The 25986-nt window shown below is 58.9% G+C and overlaps 7 protein-coding genes and 1 pseudogene across 7 annotated transcripts, besides 1 other annotated feature; all 8 read left to right on the top strand.

Annotated features, from left to right (window-relative positions):
* Positions 1–1843: 1843 nt before the first annotated feature.
* LPMP_290350 (hypothetical protein) lies at positions 1844–2368 on the top strand (the record flags this gene model as incomplete). The annotated part of the gene is made up of 1 exon (XM_010702626.1): positions 1844–2368. The coding sequence occupies one exon, from the start codon at positions 1844–1846 to the stop codon at positions 2366–2368; it is 525 nt and encodes a 174-aa protein (XP_010700928.1).
* Positions 2369–3538: 1170 nt separating this feature from the next.
* LPMP_290340 (hypothetical protein) lies at positions 3539–7501 on the top strand (the record flags this gene model as incomplete). Its single annotated transcript, XM_010702625.1, has 1 exon — positions 3539–7501. One exon carries the CDS (start codon positions 3539–3541, stop codon positions 7499–7501), a length of 3963 nt encoding a protein of 1320 aa, XP_010700927.1.
* A 1810-nt stretch (positions 7502–9311) lies between these two features.
* Positions 9312–10604, top strand: LPMP_290330 (UBX domain-containing protein; the record flags this gene model as incomplete). The annotated part of the gene is made up of 1 exon (XM_010702624.1): positions 9312–10604. One exon carries the CDS (start codon positions 9312–9314, stop codon positions 10602–10604), a length of 1293 nt encoding a protein of 430 aa, XP_010700926.1.
* Positions 10605–11769: 1165 nt separating this feature from the next.
* Positions 11770–12900, top strand: LPMP_290320 (hypothetical protein; the record flags this gene model as incomplete). Its single annotated transcript, XM_010702623.1, has 1 exon — positions 11770–12900. One exon carries the CDS (start codon positions 11770–11772, stop codon positions 12898–12900), a length of 1131 nt encoding a protein of 376 aa, XP_010700925.1.
* Positions 12901–13561: 661 nt separating this feature from the next.
* Positions 13562–14719, top strand: LPMP_290310 (hypothetical protein; the record flags this gene model as incomplete). Its single annotated transcript, XM_010702622.1, has 1 exon — positions 13562–14719. One exon carries the CDS (start codon positions 13562–13564, stop codon positions 14717–14719), a length of 1158 nt encoding a protein of 385 aa, XP_010700924.1.
* Positions 14720–19085: 4366 nt separating this feature from the next.
* Positions 19086–19524: a repeat region.
* Positions 19525–19541: 17 nt separating this feature from the next.
* On the top strand, positions 19542–20732 carry LPMP_290300 (hypothetical protein; the record flags this gene model as incomplete). Its single annotated transcript, XM_010702621.1, has 1 exon — positions 19542–20732. One exon carries the CDS (start codon positions 19542–19544, stop codon positions 20730–20732), a length of 1191 nt encoding a protein of 396 aa, XP_010700923.1.
* A 1169-nt stretch (positions 20733–21901) lies between these two features.
* LPMP_290290 (hypothetical protein) lies at positions 21902–23053 on the top strand (the record flags this gene model as incomplete). The annotated part of the gene is made up of 1 exon (XM_010702620.1): positions 21902–23053. The coding sequence occupies one exon, from the start codon at positions 21902–21904 to the stop codon at positions 23051–23053; it is 1152 nt and encodes a 383-aa protein (XP_010700922.1).
* Positions 23054–24296: 1243 nt separating this feature from the next.
* LPMP_290280 lies at positions 24297–25168 on the top strand (annotated as a pseudogene).
* The last annotated feature ends 818 nt before the right edge of the window (positions 25169–25986 follow it).

Below are 25986 nucleotides of genomic sequence, written 5' to 3'. Positions count from 1 at the left end.
GTGACGCGTGGGGAGCGTGTGCGCTTATCCTTCCTCGGCTTCTTTTAGTATCAACTAGTGCTTCCCTCTATCCTCTTAATCCCCCACCTCTAGCGCGCGAGTGCTGTGTAGAGGCCTCCTCTCCTCCTCGTTGCTCTTCTCGCTGTCTTGTGCTTCTCTCGCTTTTCTGCGTCGCGTGCCGTTTCGTTTGTTTGCCCTGTTTTTTTTTCTTTCTAAAAGCACCGCAGCAGGGGCGAACACACTCGAACGAATTCCCTGACACGTCTCGTATACACACGCAGATCTCATCCCCCCCCCCCCCCCCCCCAGAGATGCAGATACAGGTGCACCTGCGGGACAGCAATAAGCTCGTAGTGGGTGCGCAATGAAAAGGAAAGGAGATGCAGGAGACATGGAGCTCACCTCCCGTAGAGAGCCTGGAGGAGTGGCACCTCCCTCTCTCTCTCTCTCTCTTGCGGCACTTTTGGTCTTCGTCGTGTGCGCCTCCGCTGTTCTTTCGCTTTCCCTTTCACGTGTCTTCGCTCTTCTCAGACTTCGTCCCGCTCGCTCTGGGCGTTGGATGCAGAGGCGCAGCGGGGGTTGGGTGGTGGGCAGGGACGCCTGCCATGTTGGAGGTGGGCGCCTTTTGCTACTGTTATCATAAAGGGATCCACGGAGATGGAAGAGCAAAGTGGAACCCGGGCACGCGCCTTCCGTGGGCGCTGTTTTATTTTGTCTGTGGTTCACAGAGAACGCTCTGTCATCTCCTATGAGTGGACGTATAGGTTGTCCAGTTTCTCATTTGTTTGGGCTCCTCTTGTCGACTCGGCCCCCCTTTCAGCCTTCTCTTCTGCGTGCTGCCCCACTCTCGCTGATTCCCCCCCCTTAACTCGCATCCTTCTTACTTCCGATTCTCCATTGTTGACCTCCCCCTTTCCTTCTCTTCCCGATATCTGCATGTGTGTCTATGTGCGTGCGCCTGTGCTTTCTGTTGGTTTGTTTGTCGCTTGTAGCCTCTTGATGTGCAGTGGTGCATCTGTGGGCATGTGTATCGCTCTCTCACTTCTTCTGCCGCTGCTGATGTCAGTGTATGGATGTGCACTCGTACGCGTGTTGGTGCGCTTTTATGGTCCCATTTTGTTCTTCGTGTTGATGTCATTGCTTGCGGTGTAGCGAACCTGAGGCGTTACACACACACACCCGAAAGGGTGGCGGTCCTGATTTCTCGGCACCTCCTCGTTGGCCCTCTTCCTCTCTGACGTTGCTGGGCCTGTGGTGCAGATTGGTTGCCCTTTCTGCCTGATAGCCTCCAAACAACGTCTGTTGTGCACCGGCACGTGAGGTACTTGTTGAGGTGCCGTCTCTATCTCTGCTGTTCTTCGCGTGCTGGGAGTGAGATACGTGATGTAGGCGGGGGTATTTGAGGGAGAGAGGGCGGAGGCACAGGAGAGAGAGGTTGTGGTGTCACCCTACGGCTTTCCGATTTCCCCTGCTCTTCCTGACTCCATCGAGCCTTTTGTTCCTTGTGCAGTGTTGCTGCCATGACTACTCTGTGTTTCTGTTCTTGCTTGCTTGCTTTTCCTCTTCTCTTTCTCTGCCTCACATACGCGCGCACCTTCGGCTCTATTCACGGCGTGCAGCTGACCCTCCCTTCTTTCTATTCGCATGCGGAGCGTCATCATCTGCTGTCCCCCGCACGCGTATTCCCATTGTGCTTGACAACATCGCCGCGCCTGCCAGTGGCGCATCAGCTCTTCAATACTCTGCAAGAGCGCCAAAGAGAGAAAACACTGGCGGATTCAGTGCGCTCGCGCCCACGCTCAGCGAAGCGAGCGATCTTGCAAGCAAGGAGCTTCTGAACGCCATGCTGCGAATCAGCCGCGCGCTCCTGGCGGAGGTGACGACCATAAACAGCACCACTGCATCTGTGAGCGGTCGTCTCATTCGCATTCGAAAGAAGAGCAAGTGGATCGATCGACGTAGCACGCGTGTGCCGCATAACGGCAAGGACATTTGGTACTTTGGCGATCAGCCCAGCTGCGCGCTGTGCCATGTGCGGTTTCGCTTCAAGCAGGACTACGAGGCACACAAAGAGAGCGAGCTGCATGTGAACCGTCTTCGGTGGGTTGAGACGATGGACTGGTGGAGGGAGACGGGTGAACCAGCCTACCTCAAGGCGTCCAACGAGGAGTGGGAGTGGTTTGAGCAGCATGTGTTGCCCACAAAGGCGCAGGAGATGGGCTGCACCCTAGACGAGGCGCGGCGCGTGTACCGGCAGGCTACCATGACAGAGACCCCAACGTGGCACCGACTGCTTCAATGCCCTACCGTGAGGCAGGAGGTGAAGGAGCCTCGTGATCAGCGATGGCCGGCTTCTCCGAAGTGGTAATACGCGTGTTCAGGGGAACAGAGCATGCGTCTCTGTGTATGTGGACTGGGGTCAACCACAACGTACCTGCGCACAGACGCATAGGCAGCCAGTGGGGCACCAGTCCGTGTCTGCGTCTCTCTCTCTCTGTGTATGTGCAGCAGTGCCCACCACCTCCCTCCGGCCTTGCTCCGGACTCGTGTCTGCCGCTTTGTTTTTACTTCTTTTCCTGTACTCCTTCACAGTTCGTGATGGGCATGCGCGTTGTGCGCTGCCGCTGTGCTCCCCCATCCAGGCACTCACACAGGGTTCACAAGGGGCATCGGCATGCGCTCCGCAGCAAACGCTTCCATCCCACAGACGCCTATGGAGCACGATTCAGTGCTGACGTACCGGAGCGCGAGCGGGTGGGATGTGACCCCCTTTGCTGGCCGTAAAAAGGCGCTGCGCTCCGACGGTGGGGAAGGGAGGGGGCGGTGATGAGAAGGGGGGGACGCACGAAATGGGCGTTGGTCGTCCCACACTCTGTGCGGTGCGCCGCAAACCATCGGAAAAATACACACAAACACACGAAACGGGAAAAGCGTCCCACCTTTGGGGAGGGTTAGGGTTAGGGGGTCTCACTTGTTGCTCTCCCCGAATACCTCATGTGGGGAACTTCTGTACACAGCACGCCGGTATGTCCTCGCACATGCGTGTGTGCGCGTGTGTCCATGCGCGTTACTATACTCGTTTACTGTTGTACGTTTCTCTTGTTGTGTACTCCCATCTCATTTTCTTACTTCTATCACCCCACGTTGCGCGACAGCCGCAAGCGTGCCAAGGACGTTCGATTCTGTGTGCTTGTGTGAACGCAGATACGCTGTGAAGGGGGGCGTCCTGGACCAGCAGGATTTTCAAGGGTTGGCTACGTCTGAAGTGCACACCGGCGTTTCTCTGTCGGCACATCCGCAGGCCCACCTCTCCGTTCCGCTCTACTGCTGGTGCGGCGTGTGGCGCTTGACTTTTCCTGTTGTTCACGCATTTGTGTGCAGCTCTCTACAACCCGCAGCGAGCAACGGCAGGATGGAGTCACTTCCGCCTATTCGTTCCTCCTCTCTGAGGAAAGGGGAGCCCGACACGGCGCCGTCTACCAGAGCCACATATGTACCTCAGAACTTTCTTCGCCCTCTCTCTGAACTCGGTTCAGCGATGGCGTCTGCAGAGGACGGAATCAATCGCAACAAGCTTCGGCAAGAAGCTGGCCGCCATGTTCAACACGTCACATGCGGTGTGGCCGAGCGAGAGACACATCGAGAGGTGCTGCTGCACGTTGAAGATCGCTTTGCCCACGTGTCGCATGAGGAATTGCGTCCTCTTGTGCTGCCGCCGCAGCTGCCGTCCATTGCGCGCCCACGAGAGCCGCAAACGGCGAAGTTTTCACGTGGAGTCACCCTACATTCGAAGTTCACTCGAGGGAGCAATGCAGGGGCGTCTCTCTCAGTGGCTGCTGTCACCGGAGACTCAGCGCATGTAGGCGCCGACGGCAACCTCTGCAGCTTCTCGGTTTCCACGGAGGCCTCCACCGAGGCGCTGTCCGCGTCAACTGGCTTCACGGACGCCCATAGGTGGGAGATGCCAAATGTGGCGGACCGTGCCTTCTTCCGGCGCTTCATGGAGGACGCGCAGACGAGCGCAGACGACTCAACAGCCTACTCGAGCGCGACAGCACAGTTGGCGCGCTGCAACCCAGCTTCCCCATCGCCGCTGGACCTGCTGCTTAAATGGGAGGAGAAGTACGCCTACTTGTGCGAGCTCGAGAGGGCGGAGCGGCAATACGTACGCGCGTACGAGAGGTGGGACCAACAGGTCATATTAGAGATGATGGCTGTGCACTTTGTAGCGCTTGTCTTGAAGCCGTGCATGGACGTTCTGCGTCAAGAGGAGTTGGAGCAGCGGGAGGCCATCATGCAGGAGGAGGATCGGCTCAGCTTCTACATGTACAATGACTTCCCGTTGGCGCTGCAGCTGCAGGAGGGCAAGAAGGCCCTGAAGGCCCGCGAGCTGCAACTGGACAGAATTTTGGGATTGACTCCAGCAACACCGCGGTTCCCGGCGCTACCAGAGGCACCCGCGAAAGCGACTCCCGGAACTCCTGTGGCCGTGGCACTGGCGTCAGCAGCGGCGCCACCTCAGTCGGAGGGGGTGAGCAAAGGCTTGCGGCTGTCTTCCCCCTCCAGTGCGCGTGCAGCTTCCCCGGTGGCAGCGGCAACACCTGATACCGGCATGCCCAGCGACGAGGCGCGCCGCATTCTTCGGAAGTATGTGCAGCAGCGCCACGGTGCCTTGCTGAACGTTGTCGGCACATGGACTACGACGCCGCAGGATGACGACGTCTCGATGCAAACTATGATCACAACCTATCCTGGGGCCCGCGGATACGACACCGTGCACCGGTCATCAGCGCTGTTCTTGCCGTCCATCTCCAGCACGCAAGCACCAATCCGCAACGCCGTCGGCATCGTTGACTACGTCGCCCTTCTCGACGAGAGCACGAAGCACCGTGAGCAGATTGTCAAGACGGAGGAGCGCTGCCGCGCTGATATGAACCAGACTTGCTACGAGGAGCTTCAGGTGGTGCTGGAGTGGCAGCGGCGCCGCATGCACCTCGAACGACTTGTATACTGGCGGCACCAGCGTGAAGCCGCCGTGCAGAAGGAAGTCGAGGCGCTCACTAACGCCACTCCCGTGCTGCGGCTGGATGCGAAGGTGCTGCGGTTGCTGGAGATTCTCGAGGGGGAGGAGGAAGCAGCGCGACAGTCCATTCGAGACGAGGAGAGCGCATCCTTCGAGCCTCTATGGCAGACAAATGAGGACCTGAGCCGTGCCTTCAATAATGTCAGCTTGCAAGAGCGTTGCATGGCCACCCTCGACTCGGAGGTGTGGACGACGGAGGCGGTGGCTCGGCGGAAGCTCGTCACTGTGGAAGAGACGGATGTGCGCCACCACCGGGAGCGTTTGTTCCTTGAGCATCTTATCTCGACTCTCACTAGCGGCATGTCGCAACGACGTGCCCTGTGGCATGTGAGTACGTGCCCCGTGCTGTACTCGGCGGTGCAGGTCTTACAGAAGGCGTTCCGTCGCTTCCTGCGCGGACGTCTTGGGTGGCGGTTTACGCATCAAGCGCTCGGGCGCGAGATCAACTACTCCCGTAATGCGAGGAAGATCACCACCGGCAGACTTGCTCTCCAGTCCTTCAAGGCCACCTTGTCGGCGGAGAAGGCGCAGCTGTGCGAGGAACAAGCGCAGCAGCACCTCCGTGAGCAGTACGCGCTTTTTGCCAATGAGTCGGGGCTTCGCACCGCTCAGTGCGCTGAGCAGGAGTGTGGTCGCAAGCGCATCGCTCGAACCCGTGTGCTGGATGTTGAGGAGGTGTACGCGCCACTGTTTATGGCGAGCGTGGCGCTCGAGGAGGAGGTGCGGTTGGAGCTGGAGGTGGAAGAGGAGCTCGAGCGAGGCGTTCTGCTTGCCACCAACGCAACGCTGGTTGATGTGATTGGGCAGAAGTCCGACACGCAGCGGGAGGAAAGGGGTAGGCGCAAGGCTGCAGTGCGTAAAGAGCGGGCGTCATGGCGTCAGCTGCTCAGCGCCGAGTGTGATGAGCGCGAGGAGCACCGCATCGACGAGGAGGCGCGCGAGGCAGCACGTGAGACCTCTCGGTCCGCCTTCACCGAGGCGGCGGAGGACGAAAGCCGCCGTCATCATGGGCGTGCTATGGGGATGTACGTCGCTTGCATGCGTGAGGCCCTTCTTGATCTGCTCGACCGCGAGGTCAGCGATGACGCAGCGCGGCGTGGCATTGAACAGGAAGAGGCGGTGGCGGCTCGCCACCTGCTAGACAGCATGGCCACCACTCAGTGTGCTGCGTACGCGTCTGACCTTGAGCGCCGCCACCAACTCGTGCACAACAGGGTGCATCAGCAGGCGATCTGCATCGCGGAAACAGAAAACCGCGCCAGCATACTGCACAGGGAGGCCGCAGCGTGGGCCACCACGGAGCCGGAGCTGCGCAGTCTCTTCGTAGGCCCGCTGCATGACCTGATGGTGCGTTGCGGCGCTGTGAAGGTGATTAGTACGTGGTACACTGCCGTGCGCAACGGCGAGGTTGGACGGACGGTGTCGCGGCAACTGCTTCGCGAGGACCTCGCCCACCATCACAAGGAGCGTCAGTTGCGCTCGCAGCAGATCATGCAGCGGCTTCACACGCAACATGTGCGTAGCCAACTTGACACGCTGATGATGGAGATGCACACGGAGCAGCAGGGGGCAGTGCGGCAGCTGCTGGACGTTCTTGTGAAGTGTGACGAGCCGCGTGGGCGCGCGCAGGTCGAGTCACTGCAGGAGATTATCTTTGGAATTCTTGAGCGCAACGCAAAGGCTCTTCTGGCTGAGATTCGCCTTAACTTTATCAACTCCGAGGCGCTAATCTGGCAGCAGGAGTTGTACGAGCGAAAGGCGTTAAAGCAGGCGTGGCACCGCACGTTTGAGAAGCTGCTAGAGCGGAAGCACCAGGGGCTGAGCAAGGACTACTTCGCGCTTCGAATTCAGCGCGCATGGAGAGGGTGCGCAGCACGAATGCAACACAGGCGCAACTTGTCGACACAGTGCACGCGGCTGGTGGCGCTCGAGGTGCAGGAGCGTGCGGCACTGGAGCTTGAGGAGCTGGAGGAGGTGGCGGCGCAGCTGTACCAGCCATGGCTATCCTTCTCGTACGTTGAGACGTACGTGCGAGGACCATTGGCGCGAGCATATGATGAGCTCGCAGTCGCCGTAGTGGACGCGACACGGGTCCAAGAGTGGAGCGAGCGAGTTGCGCTGTTGTGGGAGATGCGCTACGAAGACTGCGACTCGTGTCTCTGTGAGGATGAAGCCCGTGCACGGCGTATGCTGGAGACACAGTTCCACAAGCCATTTCTGCTTCAGTCGGAGCTCAAGGACGAGGAGCGGCTCAAGCGCACGATGCTGGAGCGGGAGCGCACACTCTCCCTGCTGCGCATTCTTGCGCGCGAGGAGTATCAACGACGTCTGTCACTGGTGTCAGTCGAGGGCCAGGGGAGGGCGTCACTGCATATACAACTCGCCGCTGCCACGCCAGTCGACGCGCGGGAGTTGTAGGCGATGACGCCAGCAATCGGCGGTATCGGTCACTCATTTCCCCTTGAGCACATTTTCGTTGCTCGTGCACTCGACCGTGCCGGATGCTTTACTGAGACGGCGGTACACCCCCAATGGCGATGCACCGCAACGGTGGCTTCCGCATACGCCCTCGATAATTTTTGCCGCCTCGCCGCAGCTACCATTGTTGCCTGCTCTTCATCGTTGAGTCCTCACCCCTGTCTGCTCCTCTCTCCTACATTCGACCCTGCGTCTCTTTTCGTTCAACTCTCTTCTTTGACTCTGAATGTACATGCGTCTTTGTGTGCGGTATGCCTCTCTGGCCCACTCGATTGTTTTCGTTTGTGTGTTGCTCCTCTTGAACTCCAAAGCTGTGGCGGATGCAGTGCGCCACCAAGTGGCGTGCACGCGCATACACGCGACGCCGCGGCGAGGCGTTGGCATTTATTTCTTTCCTTTTTGACTGAATCAGCGTTATGTACATTAACTCCCCCTCCCTCTCTCCCCTATTTCTCTTCCTCATACCCTTTCAGTTGCTCCTGACGTTGTTTTGGTTGTTGTTTTCTTTCGCTTGAGCAGCGCGCAGCATATGAATTCGCCCATCCACTCTTCCTTGCGTGGATGTGTGTGACTAGGGAACCAGCGCTGCTATAGTTACGTCCATGTATGCCCCGCGTGTACGACGCCCCCACCCATCTCCCCACCCCCATCACCTTGGCCGTCTCTCTTCGCGTAGGATTATGCTGTGGCACTTTCCTCCCCTTCTCCCTCCCTCTCCCCCTTCCGCGCTCTCTTACTTCCTTTGCCATTTGTTGAGTGGAACGCGTCCATTTTGCTCAGTCGATCTGTTTGCCTTTTTTTTTTTTCGTCTGTGGAAGTCTCTCTTGCTCCACTCCCCCGTCGCCTTAGGCACGTGCGCACGTTCACAGGCTGAACGGCTTTGCCTTGCCACTGCATCTCCCTGCTCTCTGGAGCGGAGATAGACAGAGATGGGCACGATGCCGTGTTTCCCGAGGACGCAACTGGCTAGCTGACTGCACCGAGGTCAGCGCATGGTGTTTGTGTATATCCTTCCTCAAAATGGTCGAATGATGCCAGTCGGGGCAGAGGCCGCTGCGCCGTCCCCATGGACACTGTCGTGGCATTGATTGCTAGCCCATGTTTCTTCTTCCTTCGCTCGGGCTGGGGTGTCTTGGGAACATAGGGGCACCTGTGCGCGTCAGTTGCGCACTGCAGTGCTGGTGGCCGGTGGGGGTCGAAGGCTCAAGGGTTGCGGCTGCGAAGTTGCTCTTCATTTGTACTCCCCTCTCTATATATTTCCCCCTGCTCTCTCTCTCTCTCTAGCTTTCCCCTTCCCTCCTTCTCCCAACGTATGCTGCGCATTGTGCGGCGGTTGCTCGACACTTCCACCCCGCCTCGCTCCACCAGTCGTGTCTTGCTGCTCTTTGTTGTTGTGAAGCGACTCAGCACAACTACGCGCTAAAAGCCCCCTTTTCCCATTTTCATCTGGCATTGGTCCCCCTCGCCCGTATTGACATCAGCGGCGGCGTGAGAGGAAGTCGAGTGCTGCTGCCTGATATTGGGTGTTCCAGTGGCGAAGCAGCCGTCAGCCTACAGCGTCGCGCCCCCGACCCTGCACACGTGTGGCAGGTACACTGCCATCTTCTTAGTGCATCGAGACATTTGGCTTGCCTACATCCCTCCTCCCTTCCCCAGATCACCTCGCGCATCTACATATCCACGCATTCACTCATCCATCACCGCCGTCCAGCTTCTCCCCCTACCGGTCACAAGAGGTGGCGAAGCGAAAATGAGCGACATGGATGTGGTGGCTAATTTCGTGGTCATGACGGGGGCTACAGAGGATCAAGCCATCCACTACCTTTCCACCTACGACTTCAACTTGGAGGATGCTGTCGTGGCGTTTCAGGTAGATAATTCTCATACCTCGCCGCGACACGCACAAGAGGACTCTCCACACCACTCCAGCATCGACACGGGGTCACCCCTGAGTGCGCCATCGCCGGCGTCACATCAAGTGGAGGGCTTTACGTTCCCCCGGGCCCCTCAGCGTCCACCAACGCCACCACTGCAGCGAGCACTTGCTTCCTCGACGGCCGAAGCGATACAGCGCCTCTTCGCCCGCCCCGACTACGTAGTGGGTAGTGACAGAGTCGCCTTCGACGCGGAGTGCGAGAAGGCCGCGTTGCGCCACTGCTGGGTTGTTGTGTCTGTCGTGGACAACTCGTTCCCCTGCGAGTGCTTTACGCGTGACATCTGGGCCAGTGACGCCATGCGCTCCCTCACCAGCGGCAGCTTGTTTTGTTATGAAATTAACGTCACGCACACCCGCGGCATGGCCCTGGCGGAGAAGTATAACGTCGACAGCGGACACCTGCCCCGCATGTTCATGGTCGATCCGGTGACTCAGTTCAAGGTGCAAGAGCTGCCGCTCATCTCCTCTGAGGTGTGGCAGTTCGACAGCGCCATGGTGGTGGACGCCATCATGCTCTTCATTACTAACCACGACCCCCCGCACGATCCGTTTGCCAGCCCGGATGATCAGCCGCAAAATGACGCCGGAAGTGACGGTGGTGGTAACGCGGGCTCGACATCCGCGGGTGCAAACATAACGTCGCCGGTCGTGATAGACGTGAACAAGGAAGACAGCGAGGCCGAGATGGCGTCGCCTTCGACGATTTCGGGAACCACCACCGTCCCAGTCGCAGCCGCCGCAAGTACGGTGGAGGTTCCCGAGGCAGCCCAAGTCACCGCACCCTCCCCGGTGACGCTGGACGAGTACACAGTTCCGGAGGGCACCACTGTCGATGCAGTCAACGTCTTTCGGCTGCGCTACCGACTGCCGCATTCGTCTTCCACTCTGCAGCTGCGCCCTGACACACCGGTAGCGAGGCTCATCGACTACTTGGCGTATCTCTTGTACACGGAGGACACCACGCGCTACTCGGTCCCGCCGAGCATTAGCATTTTTAGTGGGTTTCCTCCGAAGAACATGACTGCCGGGGAGATGCAGGGCGTCACGCTGAGCACGTGGACTGGCGTGCGAAGCGGCGATGTCTTGATGGTCCGTGTGAATGCGTGACATGCCGAGGGTATTTTGTTGCTCTGCACCAAGGAAGGCCCTGGGGGGTCTGCTGCTGCGACTCCCACTGCTTGTGCCGCTGCTGCGACCGACATCAACACACGTCACTCGTTTTTTCACCTTTCCATCCCCCCTCTGTCTCTCGGTTGATGCCACACACGTCCACGCATGCGCTGGCAAGTCCTGCCGTACACGTGTGCGTGTGCTGTTTCTTCTACCTGTTTCTCTCTGTGCGCGCGGGCACGTGGGTCCTCCTCTGTTCTACCCTTTCATGAAAAAGGTGCGCAAGGCGCCCCCAGCCGCGACCGCTACTCGTGTCACGTGTTTATGTGATTCTTCGGTGCCATCAGACGTTCATGTATGTGAGTACCACCTGAAGCTGCTGACCGCTTGCGTGGGAGCGAACTTCGCATTTGTTGCCGCCGTCAACATCACGAGCGACTCAGCTGCTTTTCAACACCGGGTGTTTGCGGAGGAATTCCGAGCGCTTGTCTCTCGTGTTAACGCAGCCACGCACGAAGATATGGGGAATGAGGGAAGAGAGGTAATAGGAAAGGTTGGGGTCGAAGTGAGGATATCGTGTCGCGGCCCTCTGCTTCTATTGCCATGCAGGGTGTGATGGTGATTTACACCAATGGTCGGTGTATACGCTGCGTGCGTCACTGAGCTCTCATCCGTTGGACTTCTTCATTCCCTTTCTGCTGAGGAGAAACGCGCCTATGTTTGGACTGGTGAAGAGTGTCTGCCCACATCCTTCTCCAGTCTCTCCCTCTCTCTCTGCCTGCTCACTCTGTCGACCTCCCACCCACCTCCCTCTCTCTCTTTCTCTCTCTTGCCTTTTCCTCTCCTCCGCACGTGGTGGACGTACACCCGACTCCAACCGCTCCTTCCTTCTACTGCTACCCAATCAACATGCCGATTGCCCCCCTCCCTTCCTGCGTCTATGTCCTGTGTTACGTGAAGTAGTAGAATACCCCAGCACTAAACCACCCATACATCCCGCATACGAGGTGCACCACACTCTGTTCGTCTCCCCCTCTCTCTCTGTGGGTGGGTGTGCGCTCAATCCGGGTCGCTGCTCCTGATCCGCGGCGTATTGTGCTTCGGTGTGGTGTGCGTATGAGCTTCCAAACTTCAGCAGAGACGCAGCTGACTGCTTGAAGCGATGTCAGTCTTTGATAGGTCGAAGGAAAAGCAGCACAGGAAGTCCAAGGAGCACTCAGTGGGAGACGGTCGTCACCACCACCACCATCACACACACGACAAGAAGAAAAGTAGAAAGAACACCGCCAATGCAGATTCGTCGACTTCGCTGATAACGACCTTGCCTGGACACCGACACTGCGGTATCGATGTGGATGAGGACGACGAGGACTGGGAGGAGAACCGAGTCGCTGTGGAGCGGCTTTGTGCGCAGTACCCAAACAACGTCTGCGCCGACTGCGGCGAGACGGGTACTCGCTGGGCCTCAGTCAACCATGGCGTCTTCGTATGTATTCGCTGCTCCGGCGTGCATCGCTCCTTGGGAGTGCACATCTCAAAGATCAAGTCAACAAACATGGACCGGTGGTCCCTGGCGGAGGTGCGCCTGATGAAGGCCATCGGCAACGTCGCGGCAAAGGCCCTCTACGAAGCACACCTCCCCGCTGGCGCGCGCCCCTCTAGCAGCGCCGGCGCTACAGCGGATGAAGTTGTCAAGCTTTTCATCGAGCGTAAGTATGCGCAGCGCGAGTTTGCCATGCACAACCTCAAGGACGTGCTGGAAAGGCACTACAAGGACACCGGATACAGCAGATCAAAGACGGCGTTCAAGTCGAGAGCCGCGGTGGACGGCGTCGTCTCCTTGCCCGCGGGAGAGAGCAGAGCTGCTGCCGTGTCGGTTGATCGGGCCGTCATGACAGGAAAGAGAGGTGACACCATGCGAGCCTTCTACGGCGATGCCGCCGCGGAGATGCAGAGAGGGCTGTCGAGGAGGACGAAGAATGCGGCCTCACAAACCCAAGGGCCGATGCCGAAGTTGACGTACGGGACGTTTGGCATAGTGAACGTGCCGCCGGAGGAGTACGAGGCGCGGTGGCAGCGCACCGTGGCAGTGTTCACCTTCGTAGAGGCTCCGCCGGCAGCGGTCGCAGCGCCGGCAGAGGAGGCGCCGAGAGGAGATGAGGAAGAAAAGGAGATCCGTACTGCTGTTCCCACCCCTCTAACAGACCCCACCGCCGCCCTTGCTGATCGGCCTCAGATGGACGGAGTAGAGACGACTCCGGCGACAGTTTCGAGTCCCTCCTTTCCAGTGTAGCCTCTCTTTTACTTGTGCATGCCCTGGCTTGGTGCGTGTGTCTGTGCTCGAAGTCGTCTTTGCTATCGGGTGAACTCCATTCTTACGAGTCCGGCACAGCAAAATGTGCCCCCCTCCCTTACCCACGTTGGTGCATCCGCCCCCGTGAATAGGCAGCCGCAGTGGCTGATGTCTTGTGCTGCCTACGAATGCAGAGAGGCGGGGTGTAGGAGCGGGTGCGTCTATTCACAAATTCTGCGCGATCTCCTGTGGGCTTTTTGCGGCATTCTGCTTACCTGGTCAAAGTCGGCGAGAGAGTGTGCGGTGCGGACCCCACATCAAGTGGTGTTCGCTGGCGCGTCTCTTTCCATGTCTGTGCCGCTGCCTACACATGATGGACATGCCGATGCTTTTCTTGTGGTTTATGGTCTCTGCTGAGCTTCCGTACCCAGCACATGACACACTGATGTTTTCTCCGTCCTGGACGCTCCCTATCACCGCTTCTCTTCCGGGTCTGACTCACCTACGGCTGCCCACACAGGAAAACGTAGTAGCAATCGACTAGTTTTGCGTTTGTGTACCCACCCTTTACTATTCTGTGACAACACGCAGGCGCACTTTACCCACACACGCACACGCACACTACACAAGTGCTCTTTGTGCCCACTTTGTCTTCGCACTCATGCCTCTCTACAGTGATGCTGATGTGTCGGGGCTGAGGCGCATTCTGGAAGCGCTGAGCCGTCAGCCTGGCGCCATTCATCTTTCTGAGCTTGCGGAACTCAAGGCGTGGGCGACAGCAGCCGGGGCCTCTTTTCCTGCAGCTGCCGTCCCTACGGCCCCGGTTGAGGCGGCCACACCCGAGCAAGATGACAAGAGTGACTCCGATGAGGAGCATTGGACGCTGGTTGATGAGGATCCGGAGGAGATCCCTGCGAAGTACAGCGAGCCGTCGGATGCAGACGTCGATGCTGCCGTCTCCGCAAAGGGTGAGGCAGTGGAGCTGCACGCCGACGGCAAGCTGGCGGAGGCGATCACTAAAATGAGCGAGGCGCTGACGCACAACCCCAGCAACGCCATGTACTGGGGGATACGCGCACTGTACCACCTCGAATTTAACAAGCCACGCGCAGCCCTGCACGATGCCAACAAGACCCTCGAGCTCAACGCGCAAAACGTGCGCGCGTTGCGTGTGCGCGGCACCGTAAACCGCCACCTCGGTCACTGGGAGGACTCTCTGAAGGATCTCAGCGCTGCTCAAGCGATCGACTACGATGAAAAGACCAACGAAACGCTCAAGTTTGTCCAGTTCCGTGCCATGCAGCGCCACAAGCGGGAGCTGGCACGGCAGCACGCTGAGGAAGCTGCGGTTGCGAGGCGGCAAGAGGAGCTGCGCCGTCAGCGCCAGAGGGAGGCGGCCGAGGAGGCTGCAGCGACTGCAGAAGCGCAGGCGGCATCGAGTGGTATGCCCGGTGGCATGCCCGGAGGGTTCCCTGGTGGCATGCCTGGCGGGTTCCCTGGTGGCATGCCTGGCGGGATGCCGCCTGGTATGGAGTCCGTCCTTCAGGATCCCGATATCATCGCTGCCATGCAGGACCCCGAGGTGGCGCCGAAACTGACTCAGATGATGCAGAACCCCATGGCCGCGATGAGCATGATGAATGACCCCAAGGTGGGTCCTGTCATGCAGAAGATCATGGCGAAGATGATGGGTGGCGGTGGTATGCCAGGTGGCATGGGTGGTATGGGTGGCTTTCCGGGCGCTAGCGGCATGCCTCCTCGCGGTGGTGCTGCTTCTGGCGGCACGTCTCGTTCGACTACGAAAGACGATCTCGACTGAGACTGCCTGTGGCACGGCAGTGCAAATGCGAGGGGGAAGGAGAAGAGGACGAATTATGGAATGGGCTTGATGGACTGCCCGTGATCCTCCTCTCTCTACGGCAACGCGCTTGTCTCTCTTACGGAGTGTCCTCTACACCATCGCACAGATTACGCTCTCTCCCGGTCATCGGTGTGCCCGCTCTGTTTCTTCTCTCTTGCCCCGCCTCCTCGCTTCTGTATGCCGCCCGCCCCCTCGCACGCTTTACTTCTTTATCTTCTTTCGCTTCTCGCCTCGGTTTGTTTCTCTTTCTCCCCTCGTCACGTTAAGGTATACGCGCACTGCCCCCTCTCTCCCTCTGTGTGACGGCATGCGGGTCGGGTGTGCGTGTATACAGCTGGTTGACAGAGTTGGCACTTGCTTGGCCTGCTTGCCAGCTCGTGATATTTTGTCCTTCTGCGTATGTGTAGGTGCACCTGTGCACTTTGCGGCGCCTTCCCTCGCTCGAGTCTCTCTGGAAGATGAGTGGCGGCCATATCTCAGCACCGTATCCCTATCTCAGTATTCCCTCCCTCTTCTACCAACTCACAGCCTCCCCCAGGCACTTTGCAATGCTTCTCAACCAGCGCAGGCAGGGAAGTGAGCGCACGTGGCGAAACTTCAGCCAGGGATGAAGGACAACACCCCTCTATGTTTCGCTCACAGGTGTTTACGGGGAGGAGGGGGGGGGGCAAAGCATATCCCCTGGAGAGCCTCATGTCAGGCTGAGCAGTGATCTGGCTGACACGTGGTTGGTCTCTCCTTAGCTAGCGGTGGCACGGCTCCTGATTCGTGCTTGCAAGAGAAACACACACACACACACACTTGTATATGCATACATACATACATACATACATATATATATGTATGTATGTATGTATGTATGCATAAGAGGTAAACACCGAGGGATTCTTGGCTCTCCTGTAGGTGTGCCTTCTGTGGCGTTGTTGCTCAGTGCATCCCGTGCTTTGTTGTGTCCTCTTGGAGTCCGCCAGCTTCTTCCTTGGCGCAGTTGCCCTGCTCTTTGAAGAGAGGTTGCGGCAGGGTGGTGGTGGTGGTGGTGGTGTAGATGCTCGTGTGTCAGTGTGCTGGCCTGTTTTTGCCTGCGTGCGCACTTGCGCACCTCTTTCTTCATCAGCCTGTTCCGTGCTCACCGCTTTGCTTGCTCTTCTCTCTCCATCTATGTCTCTCTCGCGCGCGCGTGTGTGTGTGTGTGTGCACTCACTCTAAGTTGCAGCTCTTACATCTCCGCTACTGTGGCCCAGCCTTCTCTCAGTTGAAGGAAAAGGAAGCAAATCAAGGCAACACCCGCCCACCCACTACTCCTCCCCTCCTCTCCTTGGGCGCACGTCAGAAGATACGCCGCCGTATACTCAAGCAAGCACGCAGGAAAACGAAGGATGCCTTCGAAGCGCAACGGCTCTCCGGCTCACAGCCGCAGCCGCAAGGGCCGCTCTGCCTCCCGCTCCAAAACCCCTGCGCGCGCCCGCACACCGGCCCGCTCTCCCAGCCGCAACCGCAGCAACAGCAATCCTCCTGCGAAGGAGGTGCTGCCGCCGAAGGCGACTCCTGCAATCTCAATGTGGGAGGCGGACGCTAAGCTGATGGCGGCGATGCACCGTCGTCCTTCTCGCGGCGTTCGCTGCATCTTTGGGTGTGAAAAGGTGCGCCTGTGGGGTTACTGGGCCGCGATCATTGTGTTCCAGGTGGTGCTAATCATCTGGGCCAAGTGGGCCGTGGACATGTACAAGTTGTACAAGGAGAGCCATTAGAGCGTGCGTGCACACTAGTCAGGTACGCGTACATGCGCGAACGTATCGGTCGGTGACCGGGAGGGTCGCATCCTCATCTTTTATCGCCCGCTTACCTCCTCCTACACACCCCTCTCGTCCTGTACCCCCCTTTCCTGCTCTGAATGACGAGCCTTTATGGCACTTTGTTCATCGCTCCCTCGCTGTCCCTCCCCGCATCCCACTCTTCGTTGTTGTGTACCTGTACGATTCCCTATTGGTGTGCCTGAGGGTGTTTCTTCCGTGCCAGATCTTGTATTTGGCTGCGCTGATGAGTTCCTGTGAACCTCACTTTCTCTCTCTCCGCGTGCGTGTGTGTGTGTGTGTGTGTGTGAAGCGGAGAGGGTCAGGGGCGATGATGAGATAGATCGAGGCTGAGATCAGAATATAATGTTACGAGGGGGGGATGAGCTGAGGGGAAGAGACGAGTGGAGGAGGAGGGGGCTGTGGCGGGGAACTGCTAGAAGCATGTTCTGTTATAGAGTGTATGCCTGCATACGGGCGTTTGAGTCTCCCACAAGGGGGTAGCGGGAAATACTGCGTTGATGAATGTCACGCGTCCAAAGAGAGAGAGAGCGGTAGAGGCAGAGGGAGTGAGAGGGGTGGTGGTGGTGGTGGTGGCGGGTGCTTGTAGTGGCGAGCACCTCTGCACTTTCGCCTGTTTCTCCTCTTCCTCTCTTCTGCGTTGTGTTGCTGTGTTGTGCTCTTTCCTCTGTACTAGAACTTCTCTTTTTCTTTCTCTGTCGGGTGTTCGTGGGTATGCACGCGCACCTGCTCAAGAACACACAAAGGGGCTGATTGTGTCGGCGATGCTGTCGTGCGTATAAGCTACTGTTTGGGATCTTGGTGATCGGCATGATGACGGGCAGCCCGATAAGCTAGAGCCCCTATCAGATAAATCACGTTCTCCAATGAGCGTCTGTGTCCCCCCCCACTAACAGTCTGTGCTCCTCTGCGCGCTCCTCCGTCTGTCTGTCTCTCTCTCTCTCTCTGTGTTTGTGCATTCGATGGCGTCCACGTGCACCCCTTCTCTCTTTAGTTTTCTTGAGTTCCCCGTGCTTACTTGTACGATGTCCTTTGCTACTGTGTGTGTGTGTGTGCATGTATGAACCGTTGCCAAGCCTCTTGCGTGCGCCCTTGTGTCTCTGGGCGTGGGCGTTCTGGGCGTGCCCAGCTGCCTCTCCTCCCCTTGTCGAAGCCTTCGGCTCCGGCGGGTGCGCTCTACGCCCCACTCCCCTCTCTCACGCGCCCCCACTACACGCCACTCACCCTCTCACGCACATTACTCCGCACTCCCTCTTTACCCCACCCACGAACACGACGGTGATTTCTTTCCTTTCTTTCCCTGCCTTTTGTTTCTCTCTTGTTCTTTGTCGTTCCGATGTTTTGCTTGGACTGCCCCTATCCACCCCTTCCTCCAGCCTTGTACTTTGCTCTCTCCCTCTACACCCCCTTCCCTTCCCCCTCCGCCAAGTTCTCGACGCGGCTGCCGTCTCTCCTCCTTCCTCTTCCTCTGGCAGACTTCCAGTAACGTACCACTGGTACGGCTCTCACCTCACCTCCCTCAGCTTTCCTGCATGTCGTGCGTCTCCACCGTTTCGCCGTGCCTGACGCCGATATATTGCAGCGCTTTCTTTTTGGGTGTGTTTGGGCTCCTCAGTGCCCACAGTGATCAGGACTGACGTGACCTGCCGAAGAGGAGGCCGCAGTCAACGTACAGATGAAAGGGAAGGGGAGGGGCCCGGAGCCGAGAGACGGCGACACGGTGGATGCAGGCGAACTCGCGAAACGGAGAACGCGGTAGGGATGTGCGATGTGTGGTGTCGCTGTTTGCTGCTGGCTTTGTCGGCGATCACCCCCCCCCCCCCCCCGCACCCCGTCACGATCGCCACTGTCATTGACACCGCGGTCCTCATCAGCACGGCAGTGGAAGAGTTGCACTCACTTCTTCAACTCACCCTTTTTGCCGTATTTTCTGTCACTCATCGTGTGCGGCCTATGACCAGCCTCACAAGCGAGCCACGTAGCATAATCGAACAGCAGCACAGTGTCTCCTGAAAGGCGCTCATCTTGCAGAGCTGCCAGCCACCCCGACGGCAAACACGCGTGCCCATTATGTACCCGCACACCACTGAGCCCAATCCTGGTCATTTCTGAAGGCCGTTGTATGCCGGCGTACACATGCGCCTCTGTCTGCTGCGGTGGTCGGGGGCAATGCCAGAGACGAGCGAACATCCTCCAACGCTTTACTCACTGCGTTAGCCACCCTCTCCCATTTCTTGTATGTTGAGAGCGACACATGTAGAGAAGTAGTCGTCTCTTTAGCGGTAAACGGCGCACGCATGACAGAGGCTAGCGTGAGTGGCAGCGCTGCCCCCCCTTTTTTTTGTCCTGCAGAGAAGTCTCAAGACGCGTCCCTATTTCGCACCGTTCTCATCGTCATGATCGCTTCTCTGCGCGTGCGTATGTGTGGCGCTTCGCTGTTGGGCATTCACCTCCCCCTTCTGCATTTCTCCCACAACTCAGCGAATCTCATCACCATTGTGCCTTTCTCGGCACCATGGTGATGGTGAACACTTCAGTGCGCGCTATTCAGAGCCCAGCACCCACTCTGCAGCGGAGCCGGAGAGACCCCCCTTCCCCCCATCCCTGCCAATGCCGAACTGCTTGTGGCGGTGACAGAGCCAAGCGCCGACGACGTGGGGGAGGTCAGGGCGATGCACGGCTGCTGGTGTTGGCGGCCAGGTCGTGGATGGCGGGGCGACAGCGAACCCATTTGTGCCGCCCCCCGGGTGGGGTGGGGGTGCACGAGGTGGCGACCTGCGGGGGGGGGGTGGGCCGAGTTTGAGGCACTTCCCGTGCACCGATGACTGAGTCGGCGCAGTGGCGCGACGCACCCCGTAGGCACGCGCCGCGCTAGGCGAGATGGGCCCGTGTCAGGCCGGGTGGGGGTGGAGCTCAACGCACTCTCTACAGCAGAGAGCGGTCGTGCTGGAACAAGCTCTGTGCGCCACATGGATGTGGCCCACGAGGCCTTTCTTCTGCTTTCACGCGTGTGTGATGCATCACTGTGTTGTCTCTGCTGTTCTTCTTTTCCTCCAGGTGACTACTCTCCCGTGTTCCTACAAGCGCACCCACACGTGCGCATGTGTACTAGAGCGCAGACGCACAGGCAAGCAGCGCACACCATCATGGAGGCTCCTAATTACGGCCGCACAGGGCTGCTGACCTCCCTTCTTGGCGGTCTGCCAGTCACACGTCCCCGCTTACTGGTGCCGGGGAACCCGGCCGCGACCCGCCCGGTCAAGTGGTATCCATCTCTCCTCACCATCCCCCAGCAGTTGCTTGATGCGCTGCGCCGCGAAGACAGCGACGAGGGTGTGGATGATGGCGTGTCCGGGACGACGACCTCGCTTTCTTCTGATCCCACACTAATCACCTACTTGCGCGTTGCCACCATCGCCGAGAGCATTGTGCAGTGGTGGCGCCGTTGGGCTGCAGCAGCGTCGCCGCAAGGTACTACGGCAGTGCCTGCCCCTAAAAGCCCATCGCGCGAGCAGCTTTCTGCTCTCTATACAGCGATACTGCAGTGGTGTCGAGACGATGTTGTCAGCGGTAAAACGGTACCAGCTTCAGCGCCGGCGCTTGGCTCGTCGTCGCAGAGCACCTTCTTCATTCCCACCTACAAGCTGCTAGTGATGAAGGACGATAAAAAGGTGATGGAGTACGCCAACCTCACCTGGCGCTCCGTGTGGCTGCTTGGCAAGGAACCGGAGGTGAATGATGTGCTGCTCGAACACCCTTCCTGCTCTAGCCAGCACGCCTCAATGGAGATGCGGTTTGTCTTGGCGGACGAGGCCGCTTTCAACGCGTACGTAGAGGAGAGGGTGAACGCAATGCAGTCTGACGCACCGGAGCTGCCCTCGCCGCGAGCAGATGTGCCGCTGTTTGCCCAGAGCAAACAGGCTCTGCGATCCTTGTGCAGTAGCATGTGGGCGATGCTAGAGGAGACCCTGACTTCAGCCGGTGGAGACGCGTCTGCGGTGTGGACAGCTGAGTTGCAGCTGATTGATCTGGAGTCGACTAACCATACAAAGCTGAATGGCGAGGTGGTGTCAGCAATGGAGGCGACGACGGTGATTGAGTCAGATGTGCTGGAGTTTGGATGCTCATCGCGTAAGTATGTGGTGATGCGCACTTCGTAGCTGCTGTGATAGCCCCGCTGGAGAGTGTGTGAGTCGTGGGCTGTGTGAGGCGTTAGTGTGAAATTGTTTATGGCGGTTCATATCCTCATTGGCACGCGCTGGAAGCGCAGCTGGCATCCACAGCAACAGCGAAATGGCTACTTGGCCGGAGAGCCGACGCTAAGCGTGTGTGCACGCATGCCAGTGCGGATGGTTACCTCCTCCCACCCTCCCCTCTAAGAGAAGAAGGAGCTGCTACAGTTCTTGTGCTGCCCAGTGCTGTAGGACTACTGCGCAAGGGCGGTGAGCCTCTCCTTCCCCCTCTCTATCGGCGCCTTCTTTTCCTGAGGCGCTCGTATACTTGGCACCAGAGCTGTACTCGCCCGCCCTCATCCTTCTCTCGTCGCTCAGCGAAGCGGGGGTTACCTACACTCTCTGTTTCCTTTCGCTCTCTTTCCCGCTTGCTCCTCTCCTTTGCACCTCCCCTCCTCTTCACTCAAACCTTTCCCTTTCCGTTTGACTCATATGCGGTGCATGTGTACGTGCGGTGACGTGTCAGCGATTGGTACCTTCAGCCTTCTTCTCTTCCCTCCTCCCCTCTCTCCACACCCACCGTCATCGACGATAGAGGGTGCGCTGCCGTGGGAGTTTCCTCTCCCCCACGAGCGCGCTGCCACTGTGCGATGGTCGTGCCCCCCCCCCCCCCTGTGTGCCTCTTCCCCTTTTCGTCCTGCTTCGCCTTGCCAGCTGTGATTTCGAGCTCATTTTTTCCCGCGCACTTCGTCCACCCCCTTCCGCCTCTCCGCCTCCCTCAAACGCACAGCCGTTTTGCTTCCTAAGGCGCGTCTTCGCCTTTCTCTGCTCGTGTTTTCGTGTGTGTGTGTTGCAGGGCTTTTGCTTCCGCGCGTGCGTGCGTCTGTGGATCTCGTAGGGGCCCACAGACCCGACCGATCTGCGACGCAATCCTGAACCGGTAAGTTCTTCTGGCTCGCCCTTAGCCCTTCCTACTGGCTCGCTCGCTCTCTCTCTCCCCTCTCCGCTTGTCCCCGCAAGCTGTCTCTCAAGGCGATACACCCACCTTGCCACACCCATCTTGTCGTGTCAGCGCACAGTCGTTTTCTCGCTTCGCCCCTTTTTTCGTTTTGCAGCTCTAGCCAACCTCTTCTCATTGGAGGGAGTCGCATGACCCGATGGCCGGGACACGAGATCGTGCACGCCTGCACTCTGACGGCGGTTTTGATGGCCGCGTGCTGTTGTCGGAGCAGACGAAACTGCTGCTGGAGTCCACGCCTGCAGATATCAACTTCATCCACTTCCTTAAGCTTCGGCTGAGTGCGCAGCAGCGAGCGACTGCGCAGCGCAACTACTGGCAGCGCGTGCAGCGGGAGGGGACGGACAGCATGAGCGCGAATATGGCTTGTAGTCAGTCGCAAGGCGGCATTCGTGCCCCCGCAGGGTCGATATCGACGGCCTCCGTCGGCAGACGCAACTGGCGCACCGCCGGCAGCGTAGAGGACGCATCTGTCATCACCTACGATGCGGAGCCCACGGCCACGACGCTCAGCGCCTTGTCAAAGGCAGATGCGCTCATGTGGGCGGCACCTCACGGGTCCGCGCTGCCTTGGACTGCGCATTCACCCACCTTTGAGGACATGCCAGCCGCGGTATCGGTACGCCGTGGCGCACCGGCGCCGGAGGTGACAGAGCTCGTTGTCGTGTCGGCGGCTGATCCTAGTGAAGACGGGGAAAACAGCCAAAGGCGCATCTCTTGCCCGCTACCGGAGGAGGACGTGTACGCGGTGGCGCCGTTTGTCACGACTTACAACAGCGCGGCTGCAGTGGCCGTCATCGATGAGCGTCCAGCGATGGCCTGCGGCAAGCCGCAGGTGCCTGTGGACGTGGACGAGATGAAGGATGTGCCGCTGGAGCCGTGTCCGCACTGTGGTCGCACGTTTGCTTTGGGTCGACTCCAGCGGCACGTGACCACCTGCGAACGGCACAAAGACGCGATACTTAAGGTGAGGAGCGATGAGAAGAGCAGAGGGGTGCTCAGCGTTATCAAGAAGCAGGATCGCACTGCTGGTGGTGGCGGTGCTGTGGCTTCCACAACCAAAGCCGCTGGAGCTGCACCTGGTGGGCCGAAGCGGAGGTCGTCTGAAGCAGCCCCCAAGCCGGAGAAGTGGCGGAAACAAAGCGCGCAGTTGCGCAACGCCATGGCTGGTGGATCCGTCGTGGCGGACGATGATCGGGTGCCGTGCCCATCATGTGGGCGGCGCTTCTCGGATGATGTCATGGAACGGCACATTCCGATTTGCAAGTCGAGGAGTAGTCGGGTGGCGTAGCGGAGACGGAGGTGGTGCACAGCAACAAAGCGAAGCGGCCATTACGTTCCTCTACGGGCGCCTACTACGTGTACGTGTGTGTGTCTGTCGAGAGAACTGCCGGCGACACATGCGCTATCTCATCTTGCCGTCTGTTTCCCCTTATCTTTTGTATCCCATAGAGCGGGGCGTGTTGAGCTAGACACCTCGCAGTCATTAGCCGCTCTCTTCTTGCACTGGCTTTGAGTTACTGTTCGCACTAACGCTATGTGCCATCGTTGGCTGCGTGAGCATTCGTCTACGACGACAACAACCCCTCCCCCTTCCTCTCCCTTGCCATGCAACTCCTACCCCTCGCGCTCGCTTTTCTCTGTTTCTCGTATTTTATCTTTTTGTCTCTTGCGAGACTTGTGGGCTCTGTGCATGCGTGTGCGCGCTCCTCCCCCCCTCTTCTCCCCCGCGGCGTTTTATTGTGTGTGTTAGTGTTTGCTCTGTGCAACATGCTTGCGTGGTACCTGGTGGTGGTGGTGGGAAGCATCGGGCAGCAGTAACGAGAGAGCGGCCTTCCTCATGCTCCGCGCTCGACATATTTAGCGCCTCTGTGCCGTGTCGCTCCACCCATAGCGTCGGTGGACGTGTGCACAGGGTGCGCGTTGCACCACCGTACCCGGCGTAGGGGTGGACTGCTGCAAAGAGGAAAGGCGAGAGGCGAGGAGGGGGGGCATCAACCGAGCTTGGGGAGGCGTTGAGGGTTCCTCGGCCCTGCGTCGCCTTTATCTTGACTCTCTCTGTGCGTGAGATCATGGGTCTCCGTTTTCCCCTCCCCCCTTTCCCAGGCGCCTCATGCGGATGCGTCCACTCATCGCCCAGCCGTCATCGCCAGCTCCACCTCCCCACCTCTTTGTCTCTCCCTTTTCTGCGTCCGCGGCTCTGTCATTACCTTCACCTCCCCCTTCCCACTGGACTGTTATGTGATCTGTGAGCCCCCCGTCGTCTGTAGAGCGCTATCCCTCACGTCCAGGGGGCTTTGTGCATCGCCTACCGTCTCCGTATTTCCCCTTGCCCATGGCCGCCATGGGTGCTGTTGAGTAGCTCGAGCTGGAGCCCTTCACGGCTCGCCAGTGCAAGTACAAAAAGCGTGCCGCGGTGAGCTTACGGTGCTCAGCTTGGGCCCTAAGTCCATGGTGACGGATGCTGTGACTCTTCGCTTGGGCCCTACAGCAAGGACAACTCAAGCCACACCCGCTCCGCCCCTGCGGCGGCCATGCAGCCGAACCCCACGGAGAAGGTGACTGCGTTAGTAAAGGCGTGCTTGAAGTACGAGGTGCCTATGACGCCGCGTGGTGCCGGTGCCGACGTCGAGGGTGTGTGCATTCCCTACTCTGGCGGCATTTCCATTGCCACAGATCCTCTGACGCGGATGAACTTCGAGCTGGACAACTCGTGCCTGTGGGTGGGTGCTGGTGTGGGCAAAATGACCCTCAACAGAGCCGCCGCCAAGCACGGCTTCGTCTTTGCTCCCGGCCCATCCTCGGAGCTCTGTGTCGGCGGCATGGCTGCAACTTTTGACAGCGGCGTGTGCACGCTGCGCTACGGTGACGCTCGCGTGCACCATCACCCCGCAGGGCGCCGCTATGCAGGTGAGGCAGGTGGTGCGCAGGTAGTCTGCTGACCTGGAGTAGAGTCAGCTGTACGCGGGTAGGGGGAGGGGCCACCCTCGGCGTCGTCTGTAGCGTGTGTTTCTGCTCCTTCTCTACTCAGAGAGACGGTTCCGGCATCGTGGGTTTCTTCACCACGACGGATGCGGCGGTGCGAGCGGGTGCGAGCCGCTCAGAAAGGAGGATGCGACGGTGGTCAGCTCGTACAGCGACGCGAGCTTGCCCGTGTCGGCGTGCGTGCTACTCGGGTTTGCGTCTGACGCTGCGCGGCGGTGCTACATCCACAGCGGCTACAAGAAGGTGGTCGCGGCACTTGGGAACTGCCGGCCCCCCCACAGATCTGCACTGGCTGAGAGGCATCAAGGAGACGGATACCGCTTGGGAAGTCCGCTGCAGCTGCCTTGTGCTCCACCATGCGCACTGTCAACACACAGGGAATCCAGAGGGTGAGCACAGCGAGCGTCTGCATCCCCATTAGCTACGTGTGGGAGTGTGTGGAGGCGACAGAGTAGGACGTTAAGCAGAACAGCTGCCTGTGTCTGGTCTGCACCTGCATCAGCGACGGCTACTTCTCCACACTGATCCTGTACAGCGATGCAGCGGATTTCACGCGTGCTCTCGCGAGGTGGAGATTCACATGGTGAGCCGAGCTGTAGAAATGAGCGGCGCCGTGTCGAGCAAGGTCGGTGCCGGAATGGCTAAGGTGCACTGCCCCACGCCCAGGCACGGCGAGGCCAACATCTGCATGCAGTAGACAGTCGAAAAGGGGCCCCCGGCATCATCGTGGACCCCCGGTGGCTTTCACTCATTCCAGCCGGTGGTCTACCCCACCGCACTGTTGCAGCGTGTGTGTGTTTGACGATGCGCGTATACTAAGGGAACTCATTTCTCCCCCACGCCCTTTTCTCTTCATTCCCTTTGCCTCATCCGCTTTGCTCTGTTGATGTCATTTCCATTCTCGTGTAGCTTTTTTGAGTTCGTCCTCCTCGTTTCTGCTCGCTGCTGAAGCCTTTGCCGCAGGTATCTCTACGAAGGCACCCAGACGCGCTCTCTTCATTGCCTTACGTGTTGTAATGTGCCCGTGTTTCCGCCTTCCCTCTCCCCCGGCATTGTTTTTAGCTCAGCTCACTTTCTTTCTCGCGTGTGTTGCCAGTGCGCCACCTCCTCTCTCCCTAACGTAGGCCTGCCCATCTCTGCCTCTTACAAGGTCGTAGCAGCGCTCTATGGCATCTGTGAGAAAGATAGGGAAGTCGGCGAGGGGGCAAGCAAGGATCGCAACGATGAGTGTTGTGATGC

This window comes from Leishmania panamensis, assembly GCF_000755165.1.
Source record: "Leishmania panamensis strain MHOM/PA/94/PSC-1 chromosome 29 sequence".
Classification (NCBI taxonomy): Eukaryota; Euglenozoa; class Kinetoplastea; order Trypanosomatida; family Trypanosomatidae; genus Leishmania; species Leishmania panamensis.
This window is presented reverse-complemented; position numbering and strand designations above follow the sequence as displayed.